At 41.1% G+C, this 22362-nt stretch overlaps 2 protein-coding genes across 5 annotated transcripts; one reads left to right on the forward strand and one right to left on the reverse strand.

The window, feature by feature from the left end:
* Nucleotides 1–514: 514 nt before the first annotated feature.
* LOC125346389 (ERV-BabFcenv provirus ancestral Env polyprotein-like) lies at nt 515–11308 on the reverse strand. The gene is made up of 2 exons (XM_048338891.1): nt 11181–11308; nt 515–2838 (listed from the first exon to the last, which is right to left on the reverse strand). The coding sequence occupies exon 2, from the start codon at nt 2564–2566 to the stop codon at nt 1436–1438; it is 1131 nt and encodes a 376-aa protein (XP_048194848.1). The 5' UTR covers nt 2567–2838; nt 11181–11308; the 3' UTR covers nt 515–1435.
* Nucleotides 10444–20436, forward strand: Hnrnph3 (heterogeneous nuclear ribonucleoprotein H3). 4 transcript variants are annotated; one of them, XM_048338892.1, is made up of 10 exons: nt 10444–10626; nt 16070–16204; nt 16701–16839; nt 17324–17508; nt 17947–18033; nt 18183–18298; nt 18894–19029; nt 19294–19389; nt 19468–19560; nt 19666–20436. In XM_048338892.1, the coding sequence occupies exons 2-10, from the start codon at nt 16093–16095 to the stop codon at nt 19740–19742; spliced, it is 1041 nt and encodes a 346-aa protein (XP_048194849.1). In that variant the 5' UTR covers nt 10444–10626; nt 16070–16092; the 3' UTR covers nt 19743–20436. The 4 variants fall into 4 exon arrangements, with proteins under 4 accessions (XP_048194849.1, XP_048194852.1, XP_048194851.1 ...); XM_048338895.1 differs by having other exon boundaries at nt 10446–10626; nt 17324–17463; XM_048338894.1 differs by having other exon boundaries at nt 10446–10606.
* The last annotated feature ends 1926 nt before the right edge of the window (nt 20437–22362 follow it).

Raw genomic sequence — 22362 nt, forward strand, 5'->3', positions numbered from 1 at the left:
TATGGGACTTGAACTCAGCCTTTTTTTTTTTTTTTCAGCCAGTTCTGGGGCTTGGACTCAGGGCCTAAGCACTGTCCCTGGCTTTTTGCTCAAGGCTAGCACTCTGCCACTTGAGCCACAGCGCCACTTCTGGCCATTTTCTGCATATGTGGTGCTGGGGAATTGAACCCAGGGCCTCATGTACACGAGACAAGCACGCTAGCCACTAGGCCATATCCCCAGCCCTGAACTCAGCCTTTTTGCTCAAGGCTAGTGCTGTACTACTTTGAGCCACAGCTCCACTTTGTTTTCTGGTGGTTAACTGGAGATAAGAGCCTCATGGACTTTCCTGCCTGGGCTGTCTTCGAACCGGGATCCTCAGATCTCAGCCACTTGAGTACCTAGAATGGCAAGTGTAAGCCACCAGCACTTGGCTTGTTTGGAAAATTAAACAGTTGTGACTACTTTATACTGTATTCCAAAGCTAGTCCCCTAGGGGCAAGAAGGATGTCACAGAAGGTTTGGTCCCTGAACTCTGTGCTAGTTCACAAGTAATGACAGCAGCATTTTTAGGGAAAAAAAAAAGGAAAATAAGTTTTATTGATTTGCCAGGCAAAGGAAGAAAACATCAGACTAACATCTCAAAAGCTGTCCCCACCCTAGTCCTCCACGGATTGAGGGTTGTTAAGTGAAAGTCCAGGAAGTAGATTCTGAGTGTTCAGACTCATGATTAGAAGCCATGACTCAGTGCCGGAGAGTGATCTGGAGTGATCACTTATCTCTCCATTTACTGGTGCCAGTTTTTGAAGTTGTATGTCTTGCTGATGGTTTGAAGTTGTATGTCTTACTTTCTTAAGTCAGCAAGATAGGGAGCCAAAAGACTGTTAATCTTGAACTTTAATCTTGAATTCCTCCCATGTGGAAGGAAAGGGAGAGAAAGAATGAAAGAGAGAAAGAATAAAAGAGAAAGAGAGAGAGAGAGAAAGAATTGTCAATAAACTTGAGTTACCACACAAAGCAGGCTGGTTAGTAAAGCAAGTTAGTTTCCAGACTAAAACTACAACCAAGAGCATATTTAGATTGTCTCTGTTAAAATTTTCCTGTTGGCATTTTTTTCTTCCTATTTCTACGGAAAGAAGGTGCGTTGTTATCATCTTGTCTGCTTCCTTCTGAAATTGGGTGATGTCAGGGAAATTTTCTGGAAGGTACATATACTTTGTCTTTGCCAGTAATTTGTGTCTTTTAAAGGCCCCACTGTGGTTTTACATAGATAGGGTACACAGAATGCCAGGCAGAAAAGTATATATACTGACTAGAATCCACACGATGGTCATCTCAAAATGCAAGTAACTAATAAAAACAGAATAGACACCATCTGGGATCCAGAGAAAAGAACTAGAAAATAGTCCATCAACCTAGGCCCCTGCTGTCGAAAGTGGATAGATACTTGATGCTCTCATGCTTGTTTCAACCAAGTAGCTTTCTGTCTAATCTTTTCTATACTGGTTTCCACCTGGGAGGAAGTGTTGATGTAAGTACAACAGGACATATTAGCAACTGCACACACACCCCCTTGCTCAGCCCGCATGTAATCTAGGGCCATTCGATTATCCAGCATGACTTTGGCCAAAGAGTCCAAGGAGTGTTGTAGATCAGGAAGGGATAAAGCTGTTTCATTAGCTATGGTTATCAGAGTTTGGGAAAGGTTTTGAAGTACCCATGGATGGGCAGCCACTCCCCACCAGGGTAAAAGGGAATGGCCAAAATTATACCAAAACCCATCTGGTACCTCTCTTGGTAAATCACGTGTTACTCTAGTCAAAAGCTTCAAAGGGCTTGCCCAATGAGCAGATTCATTCACAGAATGGATGGAGAATGGTGTAATGAGGGTGCTCAGCAGGCACTGGGTAGGGGTAGAAAAGTTTCTTAGGCAGTTCGTTGCCCAGGGGTGTCCACTAATTTGACAGACAAACACAAATCCTGAGGGGGCACAGAAAACCATTTCATCTTTAAAATACTTCAATGGATCTCTAGTGTGGAAGTATTCCCCCACTCGAAACCCTGTCCGTTCTATCCAAGGATGATTCTGGAAGGAGTAATCAGCTATGACTTTAAACTCCTCAGCGGAAAAGCGAGTGTTTTTCTGGACACACATAGGTAACTGCCCTGGCTTGGGAGGGGGAATCATTTCAAAATACTCGGGAATTCTGGTTTCCCTGCGACTGTCATCGATGTGAGTTATGTAGATGGTATTAGCTGCGATAAGGGGAAGAGTAAGACAGGGGACACCAGAGGAACCCTCAACTGGAGAGTGCACTATCCGCACCCGGTACATAATAGTACGGGCTCGGAGGTCCAGTGTTGGTGTCCACACCCCATCTGGAACCTGAGTGAAATTAGTGACAGGGTGGACAAGAGGGTCATTGTGATCTACAACAGCTCGGGCTCTCGGAACACAGATCCAACAGTCTACTGCCTGCATGGAGGAAGCCAGTGACTGAGCAATACGGACCATGGAGTTGTCCTTCCATCCTGAAGAAAGGATACAAAGACAGAAACAAATTAGTAAGCTTCTAAGCACATTCATGGTGCGTTTCTTCTGAATGGAAGCCTTAGGTCTCCCAGTAGCTGGCTTTCCACTAGAGTTCTGGTTGTGGCAGAAATGCCTCTATCTGATCTTCTTCACTTGTTGGGGCGCATTCACTGCTGGTAGCTTCAGAGAGGTGTGAGTAGTCAGAGGCACGTTGGAAGTCCCTTTCTACTCTCTTCTGGGTGTTCTTGCGCTTTCCAAGTGTTCAGAAGGACTTAAATCTCTTGTCCTGAAGGCATGGAAGAGGTATCTTCAGCTGGGCTGGTGACCTGGAAGAAGCAAACTTATTGGTAGCAGTCAGTATTGGATTTATTGGTTGTACATACTGCTTTAACTCAAGTCTCTTCTTTTTGTTTATATTTTCACTGTTTTTTCAAAGGGACAGCAGAAGAGTTCACCAAGTACAGTTTCATGGGGGATTAATAACTTCTTTCCATAAGTAGAGAAAGGCAACTGGTAATACCTTGTCCCATTTTAAAAGGGTTTCTTGACACTGTTTGGCTAAAGTCCTCTTCAGCATATGACCCAGTTCTTTCAACTTGTCCAGTAGATTGAGGTCTCTATGATGCATGTAACTTCCATTTGATATCTAAGGTTTTACTTACTTGTTGGCTAACTTCTGCTATGATAAAAAGTCCCTTGTCTTTCTGAGTTGAAGGTGAGAGTCCATACCTTTTTTTTTTTTGTCATGGGGCTTGAACTTGGGGCCTAGGGGCTGTTGCCGAGCGGTATGGAAGTCTACTTTCCAGTTGTCAAAGGGATGTTTCCCATGTATTGTGTTCCCTTCTCTAGAAGTCTTTTTGTTCTACCTTACAATTATTCCAAGCACATGAGGGATATTTTGTGTGAAGTGTGTGTGTGTGTGTGTGTGTGTGTGTGTGTGTGTGTTTCCAGTCCTGGGGCTTGAACTCAGGGCCTTGGTACTGTCCCTAAGCTTCTTTTGCTCAAGGTTAGCACTCTACCATTTGAGCCACAGTGTTACTTCTGACTTTTTCTATTTTTGTGATACTGAGGTATCACAACCCAGGGCTTCATGCATGCTAGGCAAGTACCACTAAGCCACACTCCCAGGCCAAGAGATAGTTTTGAGTGACTGGCCATACAGACTGTTATAGTTGAGGCTCCCATTACTAATAGGTTGGGTGAGTTCTACTAATGCATCATGACCACAGTGTGCTCCCACATACAAATGTTTTACTAGTCCCTAGGGAAGAAGTATAGACACGTTCCTGAATTCTAATCTTGGTTCCATTTACCATGTAAATGCAGGGAAATTATAAACCTCCCTGGTTCAAAGCCTGCCCCTGGGTATGCCTGGGAACACTAGTACTAACTTGTCCCTAAGTTTGCTTTGGCTATAGACAACTGAAAGTTGATTCTTGTTTGTCCATAGCTGTCAGCATATAAGAACATTTGAGGGGCTGGGGATATAGCCTAGTGGCACGAGTGCCTGCCTTGGATACACGAGGCCCTAGGTTTGATTCCCCAGCACCACATATACAGAAAACGGCCAGAAGCGGCGCTGTGGCTCAAGAGGCAGAGTGCTAGCCTTGAGCGGGAAGAAGCCAGGGACAGTGCTCAGGCCCTGAGTCCAAAGCCCAGGACTGGCAAAAAAAAAAAAAAAAAAGAACATTTGACTGCTGTTACAAAACAGGCCACTCATTAAGAAACAACAGTGTAGTTCTTTGAAATTTTACATACTTAATCACAGAATGCTGGCATTCATAGTGTAAATGAAAGCTATTTTTTTCAATTAGTGATACAAATGTTACAAAAAAAGAATTAAATTGTATGCAAAAATGTTTTAAATGACAATTTGGACCAGGCTGGGTGCCAAGGGCTCATGTCTGTAAGCCTAGATAGAGGCTAGAGATCTGAGGACTGCATTTTGAAACCAACCAGGTCAGGAAAGTTTGTAAGACTCTTATCTTCAATTAACCATCAGCCAGAAGTGTGCTGGGAATATGGCCTAGTGGTAAAGTGCTCGCCTCGTATACATGAAGCCCTGGGTTCAATTCCTCAGCACCACATATATAGAAAAAGCCGGAAGTGGCACTGTGGCTCAAGTGGTAGAGTGCTAGCTTTGAGCAAAAAGAAGCCAGGGACAGTGCTCAGGCCCTGAGTTCAAGCCCCAGGAGTGGCAAGAAGGAAAAAAAAAAGCCAGAAGTGAAGCTTTAGCTCAAGTAGTAGAGCAGCAACCTTGAGCTAAAAAGCTAAAAGACAGCATTCTGGGTTCAAGCCCTAGGACCAACATGTATGCACACACGTGCACACACACATTCACAAATTTGAACTAAAATTGCTATTTTCATCTAGCTACACATATGTATTTATAAAGGTATATATGAATATATGTAATCAACCACTACATATAAATATGTAGCTCAATACTTCATGTTTACTTTTACTCTGTACTTTGAAGCTCTGGAAAAACCTCTATGATTAGTTGTGAGACCACAATGCTAAGTAAGTGAGCCAGCCACAAAAGGACAAATATTCTATAAATTCCCTCATACGAAGTATGTATGTATGTATGTGTTTTAATTTTGTTGTTTATTTTATTTATTGCCTATGTGCTTGTGCTTAGCTTTCTCTCTCAAGGCTGGTGCTCTACCACTTGGAGCCAGACCTCCATTTTTGGCTTTTTGATGGTTACTTGGAGATAAAAGTCTCTCATGGGGCTGGGAATGTGACTTAGTGGTAGAGTGCTTGTCTAGCATGCATGAAGCCCTGGGTTCAATTCCTCAGTACCACATAAACAGTAAAGGCTGGGAGTGGCACTGTGGCTTAAGTGGTACAGTGCTAGTTTTGAGCAAAAAAGAAGCTCAGGAGAGTGCCCAGGCTCTGAGTTCATGCTCCAGATGTGGCCCCCCCCCAAAAAAAAGTCTCTTATATTTGTCTATCCAGACTGGTTTCAAATTGAGCTCTTCAGATCTCAGCTTCCTAAGTAGCTAGGATTATAGGCATGGGCCACCAGTGTCCAGCCATGTGAAGCAGCCAAAAATCCTAGAAGCAAGCTGGGTATTGTGGTACATGCCTTAAATCCCAGGACTTGAAAGGCTGAGGAAGGAGGATTAAACAGTCAAGGCCTATGTGAGGTAAATAATGAGACCCCATAAGATCTACAGACAACAAATATCAGAAATGGAGACATGAATTCTGCCTTCTCAGTGATTACTTTAAATGACTAACCTCTCCAATTAAAGTGCAGAGATCAGAATGAATTATTTTTATTTTTTGGATGCAAGGTTGTTCTATATAGCCCACTTCAACTCCTGCCTCAGCCTCCCTAGTTCTGTGATTAAAATCATGCACCACAACGCCTGGGTAAGAATGGATTTTGAAAATCAATCTAACCCAATCATTCCTAGAAAAGACAAAACATTAGTTTCAAAGACTCAAATAGGTTAAAATTAAAATAAAAAGAAAGAGAGAGAGAGAGAGAAAGAGGAAGGAAGGAAGGAAGGAAGGAAGGAAGGAAGGAAGGAAGGAAGAAAGGAAGGAAGGAAGGAAAGAAGGAAGGAAGGAAGGAAGGAAGGAAAGAAGGAAGGAAGGAAGGAAGGAAGGAAGGAAGGAAGGAAGGAAGGGGCTATATAAATTTCCAGGCACAATGACACACAACTGCAATCCCAGCACTTGGGAAGTAGAAGCAGGAGGATTTGAAGTTCAAGGCCAGTCTGGGTTGCACAAGTCTAAAAATCAGTCTGGACTACATAGTGAGACCTGTCTCGAAACAAAAAAAAAAGAGTGTAAAAAAATGCAAAGATATGCCATACAAAGAGTAACTGAAAGAGAGCTAGGCTTATCTGCCCAGAAATTCCTGAGCTGGTGGCTTGTCCCAATGTTCCCTACATCCTCCAGAGTTGTATTCTTTGTGCATAACTCCAGAAACTATAATTCGAGTCCTCTATGTGTTTTTTTCCCAAAGCAGAGAAAATGAATGCATCTTTGGGCATTACATGATCAAACCTGATATAACCTTCAAGTAGGATCAAGGAGCACAGCCATGGATGGTGAGAGAGTCTCCTAGTACAGTCTCCCAGATGTCCAGAAAATAAATGACCAGACTAAAACCAGCTAGGAAAATCTAAACAAGCACTTGTGGCAAATTGTAACCATTGACTGCAACACATTAATCTAAAGAAAGAACTGAATTAAGAAAGGTATTTGATATTGAACCCTAATTTGAACCTAATTATAAATAAAAGAAGGTATTCAGGACTGAGGCCTGAGGCCTCAGAAAAGGAAAGAAAAGGGAGGAAGAAGGGAAGAAGGAGGGAAAAAGGGGAAGGGGAGAGGGAGGAGGAAGATGAAGGCAGGACCTATAGAAAGCTCCACAACAGGAGTGGAGGTAACATATTCTTCTCAAGGTCATGCAGAACAATGTTAGTTTATCAGTTGTAATACACGTGCCATGAATGTCACCATTGATGTAAGATAGTGACAGCATGAAGCCCTGAGTTCAAGCCTCTGTATCAGCTAGCCCCGCCCCCACAAAAGAACAAACATTTAAGAAACTTGAGGAAGACTATGTCAAGAAAGATCAATGCCTTCTAAAGACAGTAGATATGCATGATATAAATAAAAGAATAAGCAAGGGCGGAGAATGTGGCTTAATGGTAGAGTGCTTGCCTCACATACATGAAGCCCTGGGTTGAATTCCTCAGCACCACATGTATAGAAAAATCCAGAAGTGGCCCTGTGGCTCAAGGGGTAGACTGCTAGCCTTGAGAAAAAGAAGCTCAGGGATAGTGCTCAGGCCCTGAGTTCAGGACTGAGCCCCAGGACTGGCAACCAAAAAAAGAAAGAAAGAAAGAATAAGCAGTTTACAAAGCCCTACTAAGTCAAGATTTTGTGTTACAAACCCATTAATTAGACATAGTTTCAGATTGGTGTGTGTTTTGATTTGTTTTCAATATAGGGAAAATGATTATGCTAAGTTGGTCTTTATGGTACTTCACAATGCCATTAGGAGCCTATGAACAAATATCAAAAACTAGTTTTTGTGTTAATGCACCTCCCTCCCCCTAGTAATGTTCAATCTCTTTCTATTTCTTTCTCTTTCACCTTAGGCTCTACATGGAATTTTCCTCTCCTGTGCATCCCAGTGTTAGCACAAGATCACATGTTCAAAGGCTTGTTTTCCTCTGGGAGGTGTGGGTACTTCTATTTCCTTCTCCGTTTTCATCCTTTCTCACATTGTGGGCCCCTAACAAGATCTTCTCCGGGGTCTCTCTGATCTCTATGCTAATAGGAAAGCACAGAAAAAAAAAACCCAAAAGAAATACAAAGGAAGAGGGGGAAAAATCCTGAAAGCATCTAAGAGTCCTTAGTTCAAGCCATCTCTATGGAAACAATTCCTCAGAGATTGATCTGTAAACAGTTCTATAGGGCTCACTGGAGCAGTAGTGAGCCAATTTCATCAAGCCTTACATGGTTAGGGTTTCAACATGAAAATGGGAATAATGAAGTATTTTTTATTTTGTGTAGAAAAGTAGTAAAAAAGGAAACAAAATAACAATTACATTTTCCATTACAAAATGTATTATAACTCAAAATTTCCTATTTGCCGTAACAATAAAAAGACAAAAGGAATGAACGGACTCATTCCAAGACCTTCCTAATCTCCACTCGGGCATAATGCCCACAGCAAAGACCTTATGACTGTAACCCTGCATAGGAAACCACATCTCAGTGGTGAAAAGTCATTCATGTCATTAGGATGATTTTAGGATTATGGTTCATAACTACACCCAATGTGTGGAAAGAATGCTAGATTCAATCAGGCAGTAAGAACGTTATTTGTATTCCAACAAGGGGTAAAGGGGATTACAGAATTCCTTCTACCAAATCAGGTTGAAAGGCTGAAAAGATAAAGTAGCCATGTAATTTAAGCCTATGGCGAGAGGAATCTAGCTGAAGAGTGGGAACTTGGAGTTTTACTAATACAGCAAAAAAAAAAAAGAGTAAACACACTCCAGACTTTTCAGTTCAAGTCACAGCTTTAAAATATAATGGTGGAGAATAGTCACAGTAATATCAAGACAACTGTCAGGACAACAAAATAGTGTCTATATATCTCCTGAGACTGTAAAGTCAGGGATAGTTGCTAAGGAAAGTAACTGTGTTGCCTAAAATGATGTCTGTCCCCTCAATGCACAAATATTATAACCATAACTTGTATACTGTTTTGAGACTCTGTCCCTTGGAGTAAATATCTTTTGGGTTCTAGCTTTGTTACTGGGCACCTTTCTGGAACTAGAAGATTTTTTTTTTCAGAGTAAGTACTCAATAAACATGAGCTGTAGTCACAGCAACATTCTATCTTGTAAAGATCACCAAACTCCCTCCAACCTTCTCCAGTAAAGCCATGAAATGGAAGTTTCCATTGCCTGAAGGTAATAACAGGCATCCTGTCTCCATCATAGACAAGTTACCTCATGGGCAAAAATTAACCATCCTCTTTGAGTGTACAGTCTACACTAACACCCTTCACCTCTTGCCCCACTCCATTGCTAACATATTTCCTAATGTCCTAAATCTCTGATCTGGACACTGAAGGTTGATTACAACCTACTTTCATCCACATTAACAACCCTAACCCATCCTAGGGGGACACACTGGACTATGGTTAGCATGGTCTCTCCCTGGCACTGCTGATACCTTCCTACTTTAGTAACCCTTTTAACTTTCTTTGATGTTTTACTTTTTTTTTTTTTTTTTTAACCAGTATTGCCCTCCATCCCTCCCACAGAAAGTCGGCTTACGCTTTATTTTTATTTATTTATTTATTTGTTGCCAGTCCTGGGCCTTGGACTCAGGGCCTGAGCACTGTCCCTGGCTTCCTTTTTTTTTTTTGCTCAAGGCTAGCACTCTGCCACTTGAGCCACAGCGCCACTTCTGGCTTTTTCTATATGTGTGGTGCTGGGGAATCGAACCCAGGGCTTCATGTCGACGAGGCAAGCGCTCTTGCCAAAAAAGCCCAACAAAACCTAAAAGCCCATAATGTGTCATGAGGAAACGCGGTAGCCCGAGCCATTTGCTCTCACTAGTATGGGTTTACGTTTATGGAGAGAGGGGGAGAGGGGAAGAAAGAGAGAGGGAGGGAGAGAGAAGGAGAGAGGGAGAGAGAGAGGGGGAGAGAGAGGGGGGGAGGAGGAGAGGAGGAGGGAGGGAGGGGAGAGAGAGAGAGAGAGAGAGAGAGAGAGAGAGAGAGAGAGAGAGAGAGAGAGAGAGTGTGTTAAAAAAAAAATCAGGATGCCCAGCCCTGCTGGATGAGTGGGGGCTGAGGACCCTAGCTCTAAGAGGGTGGGTGGGGCAGGGGAGAGGAGGGAACCCAACCCCAGACAGAGTACCTTGGCAGCTGTGCATACATTATGTTAAATATATATACATATATGTATATATATAAACACAATCGTGGTGCACCAGCCAAGCCCTCCCCAGGTCTGAGGGCCAAACCACGAGGGCCTTCTCCACGTAGGGCGGGGTAGGGCCCCGGCAGGGGTTTGTTCTGCACGGAGCAAGACAGAACTTTTCCAAACTGCGACGCCACAGTTTTTTCTGAACTCGCATCCTCCCCGAGACGGTGGAAAGGCGAGGGCTCTGAGGATGTGACAGTGGTAAGATAAGTAAGGGAAAGGCCAATCTGCCGCGGCTTTCCCGCCCTCTCTCCCTCCCTCCATCCCCACCCCCCCGCGCGCTTCCCGTTTAGTCCTCCTGGGGGGCGGGAGCGGGGGCGAGGACGATGGGCGGGGGGGGGGGTGGCTGTGGAGAGACAGAGCGCAAGCGCATTCCATATGGCCAGGCTGAGGCGAAGTAACGCCACTGATGTCGCGAGAGCAGGGCTGCACGGCTCCGACGCTCTCGCCCCGCCCCCCTGTCCGTGCGTCGGCTGCGCAGCTTCCTCAGCGGTTGCCGCCGCCGGAGACGGTTGGGAAAACCGTTGTGCGGAGCGCTTCCCTGAGGCAAAGGGTTTGTCCCGGCTCCACACCGGACCCCGCGAGCCCGGAGTCGGTGTTCCTACCGCCCGACAGGGTATCTGAAGTAAAAAGGGGGTAGGTTGGGCTGGCGGTGTCCGGCGCGGAGTCGGGAGAAGGACAGCCGGGAGGGTGGCGAAGTGTGGAGGTCGCCGCTCCGAGGCGGCCGGGCCGGGCTGGGCTGCCCCGGGCCGCGCCTCCCGCGCGACCTCCCACTTCGAGGAGGGCGGACCTGCCCGGGTGGAGGAGCGCGGACGACACCGAGGCCTGGAGTGTGTGGGGAAAGCTGGGGTGGGGGGACCTCCCAACATTTCCCCCTCTTTCCCAGCCGGTTCGGCCTCCGCCATTTTGGGCTCGGCGGCGCGGACGACCGCCTTGCCGTCTTTGCCCGCTCTCCGTACTTTGTTGTCTCCCCCACCCCTCCCATCAGCTTCGGAAAACGGATTTGGAAGGTCGGCGGGCAGGGGCGGCCCGCGCTCCGGGACGGGGTGAGGGCGGGAGCGAAGCGTGCAGGGAGAAGGTCGGGCGCGAGGACGGAGCGTGGGGGGACTCGGGGCCGCCGGGGTGCGCCCCCATGGGCCTGGCCTCCCCCCCGCGGCCTCCCCTTCCCTCCGCAGTCTCGGCCGGGCTACCTGGGCTGGCAGGACTGCGAGTGACTTCTGACGCAGATTCCCAAGATGAGAGAGGCTGGAGCTGGGGGAGGAAAGCCAATGGCGACGGAGGCGCTCGACTCCCCAATCCAGGACAAAGAAGGCAGCCGAGCCCTTTGTAATTCCGCCGCCCGGCGGCGAAGGTTTTTAAGCGTGGCTTGGCTGCGGTCGGGCGGGGGAGGGGGCGCACTCTGCGTTGACCCTGGTCTCTGGGACAGCTAGGTACAGGACAAGTCTCTCCCGAGAGGATAGAGGACGCTTAGCCGGCCCTTATTATATTCCAGATTTGGAACTTCGGGAAAATGAGTACGTACTCGCCTGGAAAAGATTTTTTTTAATAACGATTTAAATATTTTACAAGACTACACTTTTCTAAGCTGAAAAGAAAAGTGGGTGGTTTCTGACAGGAACGTGACGTGAAGCTGTAGATCCATCCTATGGGCCCAGTAAAGTACGCTACCGTTTTTTGAACTCTTGGGCAGGGTAGGTAGTTTAGCAATGTTTTTGTGTGGTTTGGTACTATGGATTAGAATTTGTTTTTAAAGTAGTTTTACTTTCGGGAAGGAAACGGCTATCAAAAACAACCAGTGATGACAAACGCGGCATATATAGAGAATATAGTGTTGCCGATTTTGATATTAAATTCCCAAGAGTTCAGTTTGGAGTAGTGACTTTTCCCCCCTTGACATAAAGGCTGTGGGCTTCATGTAGCTATTTTTTTTTCTTTTTAGTATAGGACTAGAATGGTATTTTGAGCCCGGTGATAAGCTTATTAGACAAAAGTGTAAGTCTAATCGCGTGGGTGGGTGTGACTGCGTCCTCTGTCAGAGGACCTAGTCGGTAGTTTTCTTGGAGACAACACTAAAGGGATATAGTCAAGGTTCGAGAATGTATGCAGTGAAGCACTTAAATCTTTTAAGAAGTCGATTACTTTGTCAGCTTTAGGGAAAATAACTTTTTTTTTTTAACAAAGTTACTGTGTTTTGTCAAGATTGCCAGGGAAGTTTACCAAAGGACAGATAATCTAGAAATGCCTTAGAGCAGTACGACAGGATTTAGCTTTCCTTTTTGGATTAGACTACTGACTTCTCTGCCCTTTTTTTTCATCTTTATAATTGGGGAAATTCATCTGATTGCCTGTCTAAATAACTGTCATCTTTTGATGTTCTTGATTTGTAGAAAGGTTTTTATATTTTATACTTAAAAGTCCCCATGTTAGATTCATATATTTTATCTACTAGATGACCCTTAGCAGTTTTGTTATACATTTCACATACAATTTCCATGTAAAAATATACGTTTCAGTGGGTTTTACTACATTCTAAGTTCTCAGACTATCACCGTTCTAATTTGAAAAACAATTCATTAAAAAAAACCACAAACCTGTCCATTTGCAGTTATTCTGTATTCTGGCAGGCTCCTTTCTTTTCAAGCCTTGGGCATCCAACCTCTTATCACACTATAGACCTTTATATCCACATGTAATACATTATGTGGTCTTCTGTGACTGTTTTTTTTCACTTAGTTCTGGGAACTAGTTCAATATCACATAACTACAATTTTTTTTTTTTTTTTTTTTTTTTGGCCAGTCCTGGGCCTTGGACTCAGGGCCTGAGCACTGTCCCTGGCTTTTTCCCGCTCAAGGCTAGCACTCTGCCACTTGAGCCACAGCGACGCTTCTGGCCATTTTCTGTATATGTGGTGCTGGGGAATCGAACCTAGGGCCTCGTGTATCCGAGGCAGGCACTCTTGCCGCTAGGCTATATCCCCAGCCCATTTTTTTTTTTTTTTTTTTACAACTGCTGGTATTGTTAATACTTTCAGGGTTTTTGTTTTTTGAGGATTTGTCCATGGTGCCCAAGCTGTCTTGGAACTATTGGTCTCCAGCTATCCCATCCTCCTGCCTCTAGCTTGGCCTCCAGTCTTATCACACACAGATTAAAGACTTGGAATTCTTCAAATAGAGATTAGTTTTAATGTTGTTGGAAAGAAAGATTGAGGTGGATTATCCTCAATTGTTTAGGTCCTGACAGCCTTAAAGTGTAACAGTACTTGGATTGATTGCCTTCAGATTTTTTAAAGTAGAATTAAGATAATGCTTTGTTATTTTCACATGAGCTTTCTTATTGGTACAATGAGATCAAAAATCAAAACTAGTTTGCTTTCAGATATTTTCTTGTGAATTAAGATTTTTCAGTAAAGGTAAATTAAGATTTTTTTGTGTTTGCTATTGAAACAAATGTATACACATTGAGTTCATCTTTACTTTTTTTTTTGATTCAAGATGAGACTCGAACTCTACCTGCTGCTTTCCCCCATTGGCTAGCATCTTACCAACTGAGACACACCTCCAATATTCATCTTTACATTGAAGAAGTGTCAATGAAGAGCTGATAACAAACCAGACTAAGATCTTTCCATAGTAGATTGACAGATATTATAGTGAAGAAGTTAATGCTTGGAATAACATCCTTTCCACTTTCTCCTCTTGTTAAGTCATGCTTAACAGGGAATAACTTATTTTGGGGGTGTTGCTATTTTTCTTTTCTTTCTTTTTTTTTTTTTTAAAGAAAAGGTATTATAATAGAGATCTTCAAAATATCTCTGGCCTTTTTCCCCCAAAACTGAATTGGGATCTCCTTTTTCAGAAATACTTTAGTAGTAGTAAGCTTTAAAAACATTTTGTTCACTTTGGAAAAGACTTGTTTTGATAGTCCTATTTCTTTTGCAGACAGAATAGTTTTCTTGCACTTTAAGGTTCAGATATTTTCTTTGTGGTTTATTGGATTTATTGGGCTCTAAAAAATCCGACAGTTGCCCCCAGTGAGTGCTTAGCCTGAAGCAAAGCAAACACACTAAATAATCTGAGATGTATGTACCTACTGCTTATTTTATAGCCAAACAAGTTTAGTAGTTTAGCCAGTGAATGGCAGAGTAGGGATTTGTTTATGTTGAGTTTGTATTATTGTGTACTTAAGAATTTTTTTAATTAAATTTTTTTTCTTCCCATTTTTGGTCTGTCTAGAGCTGTACCTGGAACCTTTAAGAAATAACAGAATGCTTTGGGGGTGTAAGGGGGAGGTACAGAAATAGAGGGAGAAAGTGTGAACAAATGTGGCAATGGTACTCACTGGGCACTTTGAAAATTGTATAATTTGTGGGTGTGGTTAGGCGAAAACTGGGAGAATGGGGTGGGGGGCATTGTCCAAAAAGAAATATACTCTTTACCTGACTATTGTAACCATAACCCCTCTGTACATCACCTTTAATAATAATTTGAAAAGTTGAGTAACAAAATGGGCTGGGAGGGGGCATTTCAGTGAGGCTCTTCCTTTAAATTCTTTAGTACATGCAGAATACAGAACACAGGTGCTGAAGATTGTAGACATTGCAGTCACTTTGCAGAGTTTCTACTTTAGCTTATTTTAATACATGATGAGTTCTAGGAAAAGAAATTTTGACCCTTTGTAGGCTCTATTTCAAACAGTTGCATTGATAATTAAATAATGTGGAATAAAGCATGCACGCATATAATCTTAGGTATAAAAAAATCAAGTGAACAAATTGCTTTGATTACAGGGGTGGTGTGGTGATAAGGGGAAGGTTTGAAATACACAGGTGAGTAGAATTCCTACAGCTGCATAGTGAAATGTGAGGCCTGGTAAGTTTCTGCAGCTGAAGGACTTCTGCATTAGCCTAGTTTAAAAAATGTTTGTGGAATTTTAAAGGGATAGATGGTTGTCTCTGGGGAAGAGAACTTGGGTGGATGGGTTCATTTTGGAGGCAAAGAAGGGTTCATTGCTGTTCTGTATTTTGTGAATGTTAAACCTTAAATTTATTTGACAAAGCAATAATTGACATATGGTATCAAGTGATTTCACAATAGGTTAGCTTTAAAAATACAGGTACTCTGAAGCATTTTTTAGCTGCCTGACTTGAATTCTGCATTTTCATGTTTCTACCTCAGTCAGAAGTGCTTGGGATTCCAAGGCATATCTCATCATGCTTACTTTGGCACTCAGTTTTGAGCATCCTTTTATTTAATTTTAATTCGTGTCACCTAAAACTTATTTTGATGAGTATTTAAAGTAGATTTAGGAATCAAAGCCATGTATCCATGGCTCCTGTTTGTAATCCTAGCTACTCTGGAGGCTGAAATCTGAGAGGATCAAGGCCAGAAGCCAGCATGAGTGGGAACATTTGTAAGACTCTTTATCTTGTTATCCAGCAAAATGCCAGAAGTAGAGGTGTGGCTCAAGTGTAGAGCACTAGCCTTGAGCAAAAGGCCTCAGCAACAACACAGAGGCTTTGAGTTCTAGCCCCAAAATGAATATTTAAGATTCAAAATCAGTAATGTTTCTAATAAGTTTTTTGCCAGTCCAGGGGCTTGCACCAAGGGCCTGAGCACTGTCCCTGGCTTCTTTTTGCTCAAGGGTAGCACTCTACCTCTTGAGCCACAGCGCCATTTCTGGCTTTTTTCTCTATATGGTGCTGAGGAATTGAACCCAGTTCTTCATGTATGTGAGGCAAGCACTTTACCACTAGGCCATATTCCCAGCCCTCTGTGTTTTTCTAGACTCAGTATAGTGGGCAGTGGTATTCCAACTTCCAGATGGCTGAAGTTTTAAGGAATTTGCATAACTTCAAGTGAATAATGTAAAAAGCGAAAACTAGACAACATATTTGGTCTTGGGTTTTACTGCTTTTTCTATAACCCCAAGTAGAAAGTTAGAATATTGTATTGTGGTATTGTCATATGGGTTACTTTAACCTTAATTTTCCTGTTGTGATACTTTTGAAAGGTGTTTCTTTGGTACTTCAGAAGAGTATATTTTGACTGACTGCTTTATGTGCTTGTTTATTTTTTATAGCATTTAAATCAAACGTTATTGAGATGGATTGGGTTATGAAACATAATGGTCCAAATGACGCTAGTGATGGGACAGTACGACTTCGCGGACTGCCATTTGGTTGCAGCAAAGAGGAAATAGTTCAGTTCTTTCAAGGTACCTCTAGTATTAGTCAAAGTTTAGTAGCATTTTAATTTTATTATCTATGACCAATTTTTAATTTGTACAACATTTGATTTTGGAACTTTTAGATTAGGTTATACCTTAAAATCTGAAATGTGCTCCAGTTTATTGTATTTAGTACAGAATGCATAGAATGTAAAGCAGATGTACAGTGCAGTTAGTTGAGAATAATTGTGTGATGAGATGAGCTATGAATTAGCATTTGGAGCATAGATGCATTTGATTTGTAGCTTTGTCCGTGTAATATAGGTGGGCTTTAGAGTATAATTTGAAAAGACTGGTTGCAAAGACATTTTATTTAATCCAGTAATATATGAAGAAAATATCCATTTGTATTATGGGGTGATGGGAAACTAAGCTTTTTTTGTTTTGTTTTGTTTAGACTTGTTTTAAATATTTGATTCAGATGGGAATGTTTCAGCCTTTAACACTGTTCCCCTTGATGGGGTTATTTGTCCTTGGGTTAAAGGGTTGGAAATCGTGCCAAATGGGATAACATTGACGATGGACTACCAGGGGAGAAGCACAGGGGAGGCCTTCGTGCAGTTTGCTTCAAAGGAGATAGCAGAAAATGCTCTGGGGAAACACAAGGAAAGAATAGGGCACAGGTGGGGATGGAGAGTTTGGGATGGTGTTAAATTTTTATTTTTGGGGGTTGTGGGTCACTTGCTTAAATGGGAGGGTAACCATAACATTTTTCTGGGTAAATTTAACATGGAAACTACAGATTTGGGGGGGATTAATGCTAATAGTTTGCTTAAATTAAAAATTAGATTGTTTCCATTTCTTGGTAGGCTGTTGATAAACGCTTGTTCTATATAATCACCTATTTTCCTTAAACATGTACAAAAGGAAAAATTAAGAATATATTCGTTTTTATTAATTGCTTTCAAATGACTCATTTGTCCATATAAAACTTAAATATTTAATTATTTAAGTTTGGAGGTATAAAATGTTGAATTATGGTGTATTTAGGCAATTTAAATTGGGTTATATATCTAGATGTAGAAAAACTTACTGCATTTTGCCCAATGTCTAATTGATTCTAATGCATTTATGCTGAAACCTGTACCTTAAAACATTTTTAAATAGGTATATTGAGATCTTCAGAAGTAGCAGGAGTGAAATTAAAGGATTTTATGATCCACCAAGAAGACTGCTGGGACAGCGACCAGGACCATATGATAGACCAATAGGAGGAAGAGGGGGTTATTATGGAGCTGGGCGTGGAAGTATGTATGACAGAATGCGACGAGGAGGTGATGGATATGATGGTGGTATGTGTATCTAATGAACAAAGGTTCTGTTGTCATTTTCTTAATGTTCCTGACACTTTGTCAAGAAATATAGAAATGGCAGTAATTTCAGTACCTACTAGGTTTTAAAACCTGTTCATAATGAGTTCCCATGGCCAGCTATGGGACTTAATTGATGCACATATTGACATCTAGAAAATTGTGAGGAAATAAAAATGAAGATAATTGGCACTCTTTTTGTACTGTACAGATGTATATAGTTTACATAATTGTCATGACTGAATTTATCCTTTTTAAAAGTTTTAAATCTCAAGGGATAGCTGTATGCACTAATTTGGGGTTTGCAAATGTGAAATGGTGAAAAAGCTAAACTCTGTTTACCAAAAAGTGATTTGTAAACTAAATTGTAAAAATATCTTCTGGGAGTGGTGTTCATGTATTTCTCCTTCAATTACATAGGCTATGGAGGTTTTGATGAGTATGGTGGCTATAATAATTATGGCTATGGAAATGAAGGCTTTGATGACAGAATGAGAGATGGACGAGGTAAAATGAAAGTATTTTCATTCTGACGTAAATTTTATTAGTTTCGATGGTAATATAAGTGGCTTGTATAACTGAGCTCAGGCATCTATGTATCCCTTCCTAAGTATATCCATGATGCTTTATAATCTTGACAAAATTTTATTTCCTAGGTATGGGAGGGCATGGCTATGGTGGAGCTGGTGATGCAAGTTCAGGTTTTCATGGTGGTCATTTTGTACATATGAGAGGATTGCCTTTCCGTGCAACTGAAAATGACATTGCTAATGTGAGTAATTATAGTAATAATGGTTTTATATCAGTACCTCACAATTGTGCTTGAATTACAGCTGTGCCTCACCATGCCTGCCTAGCTTAGAAACATCTTTTCAGTTTAAATTTAATATAACCTAGCTTATTTTAAAGGCAATGAGTTGTTTGCATTTTTTATTTTAAAAAAAATTTAGGGGGTAGGAGGAGCTGGGTTTAAAAAATCTGGCAGGCACTTCTAGTTGTGTTTGTGCTCTGGTTAATTTTGAGATAGGTCTCGCTTTTTTCCCTGAATTGGCCTGGACTCTTATAACTAGGATGGCAAATAACTTGCCACCAGGTTACAGGTGGAGGAATCACAGAAGCTTTTGTTGTTCCAGTCCACCTCAAACAGTGATTCTCCCAATCTTTACCTCTCAAAAAACTAGAACTATAAACGAGCCATCAGCACCATTTTGGGGTAATTAGGTTCATAGGATCTTTTTGAATTATTGCTAGACAAATAGGGTAACTGAAGGGTTTGTTCCAATGAGCTGAAGAAGAATCAAAGTAGATTGGTAACTTTCAATAATTGAAATAAAAAAGGTAAATAACAAGTGTTTTGTTTTATTTAGTTCTTCTCACCACTAAATCCAATACGAGTTCATATTGATATTGGAGCTGATGGCAGAGCAACAGGAGAAGCAGATGTAGAGTTTGTGACACATGAAGATGCAGTAGCTGCCATGTCTAAGGATAAAAATAACATGCGTAAGTGTTTTCCTTGGCATGCTGTCTTATTTCTTGAATGTTATCCAGATTAAAGAGGTCCTCATGTTTTACATTTAAGTAGGTATGGCACAGTTAAAAGGACTTGGAACCATCTGAACTCATTTAAAGTTTAGTGATAATAGTTTTCTGACTTTTCATACCTAAGCCTGCTTTCATTTAATATTAGCTAATTGTGTTTTTTAAGCTTTTATTGAGAAATTTGATCAAGTGTCCTTTTCTTTTCTATCCATTTTTTCCTTAAAGAACATAGATACATTGAACTCTTCTTGAATTCTACCCCTGGAGGTGGCTCTGGAATGGGAGGTTCTGGAATGGGAGGCTATGGCAGAGATGGAATGGGTATGTAATGTTTTTAAAAATAAGCAGTGTTAGCTATTTGGCAAGCAATCTCAAACTTTTTTTTCTTTTTTTGTAAAGATAATCAGGGAGGATATGGATCTGTTAGCAGAATGGGAGTGGGGAACAATTACAGTGGAGGATATGGTACTCCTGATGGCTTGGGTGGTTATGGTAAGTATGTGTAGTTTGGTTTGTGTTCCTATAATGCCCATAATTAAAAGGTAAATCTTATGCGTGAATACCTCCTGCAAAATTTCTTTCTCTTTTTCCCAAAAGGTCGTGGTGGTGGAGGCAGTGGAGGTTACTATGGTCAAGGTGGCATGAGTGGAGGTGGATGGCGTGGGATGTACTGAAAAAAAAACAACACACCACCATACAAGTCTTAACAACACAGCATCTGGTCTACTAGACTTTCTTACAGATTTAATTTCTTTTGTATTTTAAGAACTTTATAATGACTGAAGGAATGTGTTTTCAAAATATTATTTGGTAAAGAAACAGATTATGATGGGAAAATCTGTTTTCTGTAGGTTTTATTTGTTGCATACTTTGACAAGAATAAATTTTTATATTCAAACCACTGATGTTGACACTTTTTATAGTTACTCCAAAAGATGTGCTGTCTTCATAAATTTGGGTTAATGTATTTTACTGTTAGCTCTATAAGTTGTACAGTGTAATGTTAGAGGAAATGGTGCACTTGTGAATAAATTACAAGCACTAAGCAGTATCTGGCATAGGGCTTTAAAAATTAGTCAAACTTCTTTTAATTTCTCCTAGACAACATTGTAAATATAAAGTTTAAAGATGAACTGGGTGGCTTCCAGAGTAAAATTTCAGCTAATACTATATTATTTTTAGAATATCATTTATTAGACAAAGAAAGCTATCTGAATTTTAGTATGGGTAGGGGTGCTACAAATTTACTTGTAGCCTTAGACTTTAGAATAAAATCCCCTTTTCCACTGAAGTACCAAAAAAGTTTCCAGGAAGTAAGTTTTGTAGGTTATCTTAAGATGTCTTAGAATAGCTGAAGGTTTTTCATGACATTATGAATTCAATGCAAGTACTTGGCTATTTTGAGAGTGTATTTCACAGATTTATTTTCAGTTTCTCACATGACTATAAAACTTCCATGTCGATCAAAACAAGTGGATTTTACATCTAATGAAGTTTTGAGTTGTAGTTGAAATACTATACGAGGAAAGGTGCTTTCTATCTCTTTGTCAGTATGGCTTTTTTATTTTCCAAATTGGCTAATGGGTCAAAGTGAAACCTGTCAATGTGAATTTAGTTACTGAACTTATTTGTTTATGCTAGAAATGTTATTCATGTAATAAATGTCATTGTGGGAGATAATAGTACCTTGTCTGTCCTAGAATGTTTTGTGTTGGTTATTGAGTATCAATTGAGTTGGTAGAAAGTACTATATGTGATACCTAAAATGGAGATTAAATGTTAGACAAAGTGATTCCAAAGGAGTGATTTCTGGAGTTGAAAAGGAAGTGTTGACAGCTGGTGTTGGAGCCTGTTGTCCTTTGGCATGGATTTTTTTTTTTTTTTTTTTCTGAGTGCCAGTCCTGGGCTTGAACTCAAGGATAGTACTCTACGATTTGAGCAACAGCTCCACTTCCAGTTTGGGGGCAGTTTTTTGGGGATGGGCTTTCTCGCCTGGGCTGGCTACAAACTGAGGCTTCCTCAGGTTTTAGCCTCCTGCAGCTAGGATTCTAGTCATGAGCCATTGGCGCTCGTGATTTTTTTCTTTTTACCTTTCCTTTTGATTGGAGACTGAAATAAGGGTTTCTGTGTCCTAGGCAAGAGCTCTACCACTCAGCACAAACATCAAGAATATTTTCCCCTAGGAACTGCCCTCCTAAATAACTTAAAAGCAGTGAAAGTATATAACGTTAGAAGTCAATGTCATCTTAAGGAGGCCAGTTTTTTTCAAGTCATTTTACAAAACATTTTATTTTTAAAACATTACAGGTTAGAATTATAGTAGCAATTCCTTGGCACCATGATCACATCATCCTGGATATTGTCTAGATAAAGGAATGGCATATGAAGTGTTTTGAAAAGCAAAAGTAGTGTGTATAGGTCCATAATTACACAATAAAAGTTTTGCAGTAAAATCTAAAATTAGAATGTTTTTGTTTTCATGGTCTGGGGAATCACCTTGGGCTTTACATGCTTAGGCAAGGACTATACCACTGAGCCACATCCCCAGCCCATAAATGGCTTTTATGTAAGATAAAACTAAGCCAAGTTAAGTGTTTCAGAACAGCTGCATCAAAATATGAACCCAAATGTGATGACATCATTTGGTGAGAAAGTTTAAAAGGTGACTGAAAATCATGATTTGTGGAAATCAACCTCAGAATTGAAGCAACTTAATTTTTGTATGTGTGCCAAACTTGGAGCTTGAACTCAGGGCCTGGGTGCTGTCCTTGAGCTTTTCTACTCAAGACTCATGATCTACCACTTAAACCACAGCTCCACTTTGGGTGTTTCTTTTTTTTTGGGGGGGGGGGCGGTTAATTGGAGATAGAATCTCTTGGATTTTCTTGCCCAGGCTGGCTTCAAACAGATCTCAGCCTCCTGAGTTAGCTGGGATTATAGGTGTGAGCCACTGATGCCCAGTTCTTAAATTACATTAAAAATGTTGAAGCACATAATATAAAACATCTATTTGAAACTCAGGTTTACTGATTTTCAGCAGTCATAAAAATGTTAATATATCCATCAGTACAAAACAGTTCAAGAATATAGTTCTCTTCAGGACACATTTCTGTCCTTAATCAAGAAAGGATATCTAAAATCTATGTTAGATCTAACTGAAATTGACCTTAGAAGCTCCCTGGAAATTTATAGGTTCTGGAGACAGATCTTCAAGCAAAACATTGGTTTTTACTTAGGCAATTTAGAAAAGCATTATCATGAAGAACCAGAGGACTTGAGATTAAGGGAAAGAGA

This window comes from Perognathus longimembris, chromosome 2, assembly GCF_023159225.1.
Source record: "Perognathus longimembris pacificus isolate PPM17 chromosome 2, ASM2315922v1, whole genome shotgun sequence".
Classification (NCBI taxonomy): Eukaryota; Metazoa; Chordata; class Mammalia; order Rodentia; family Heteromyidae; genus Perognathus; species Perognathus longimembris.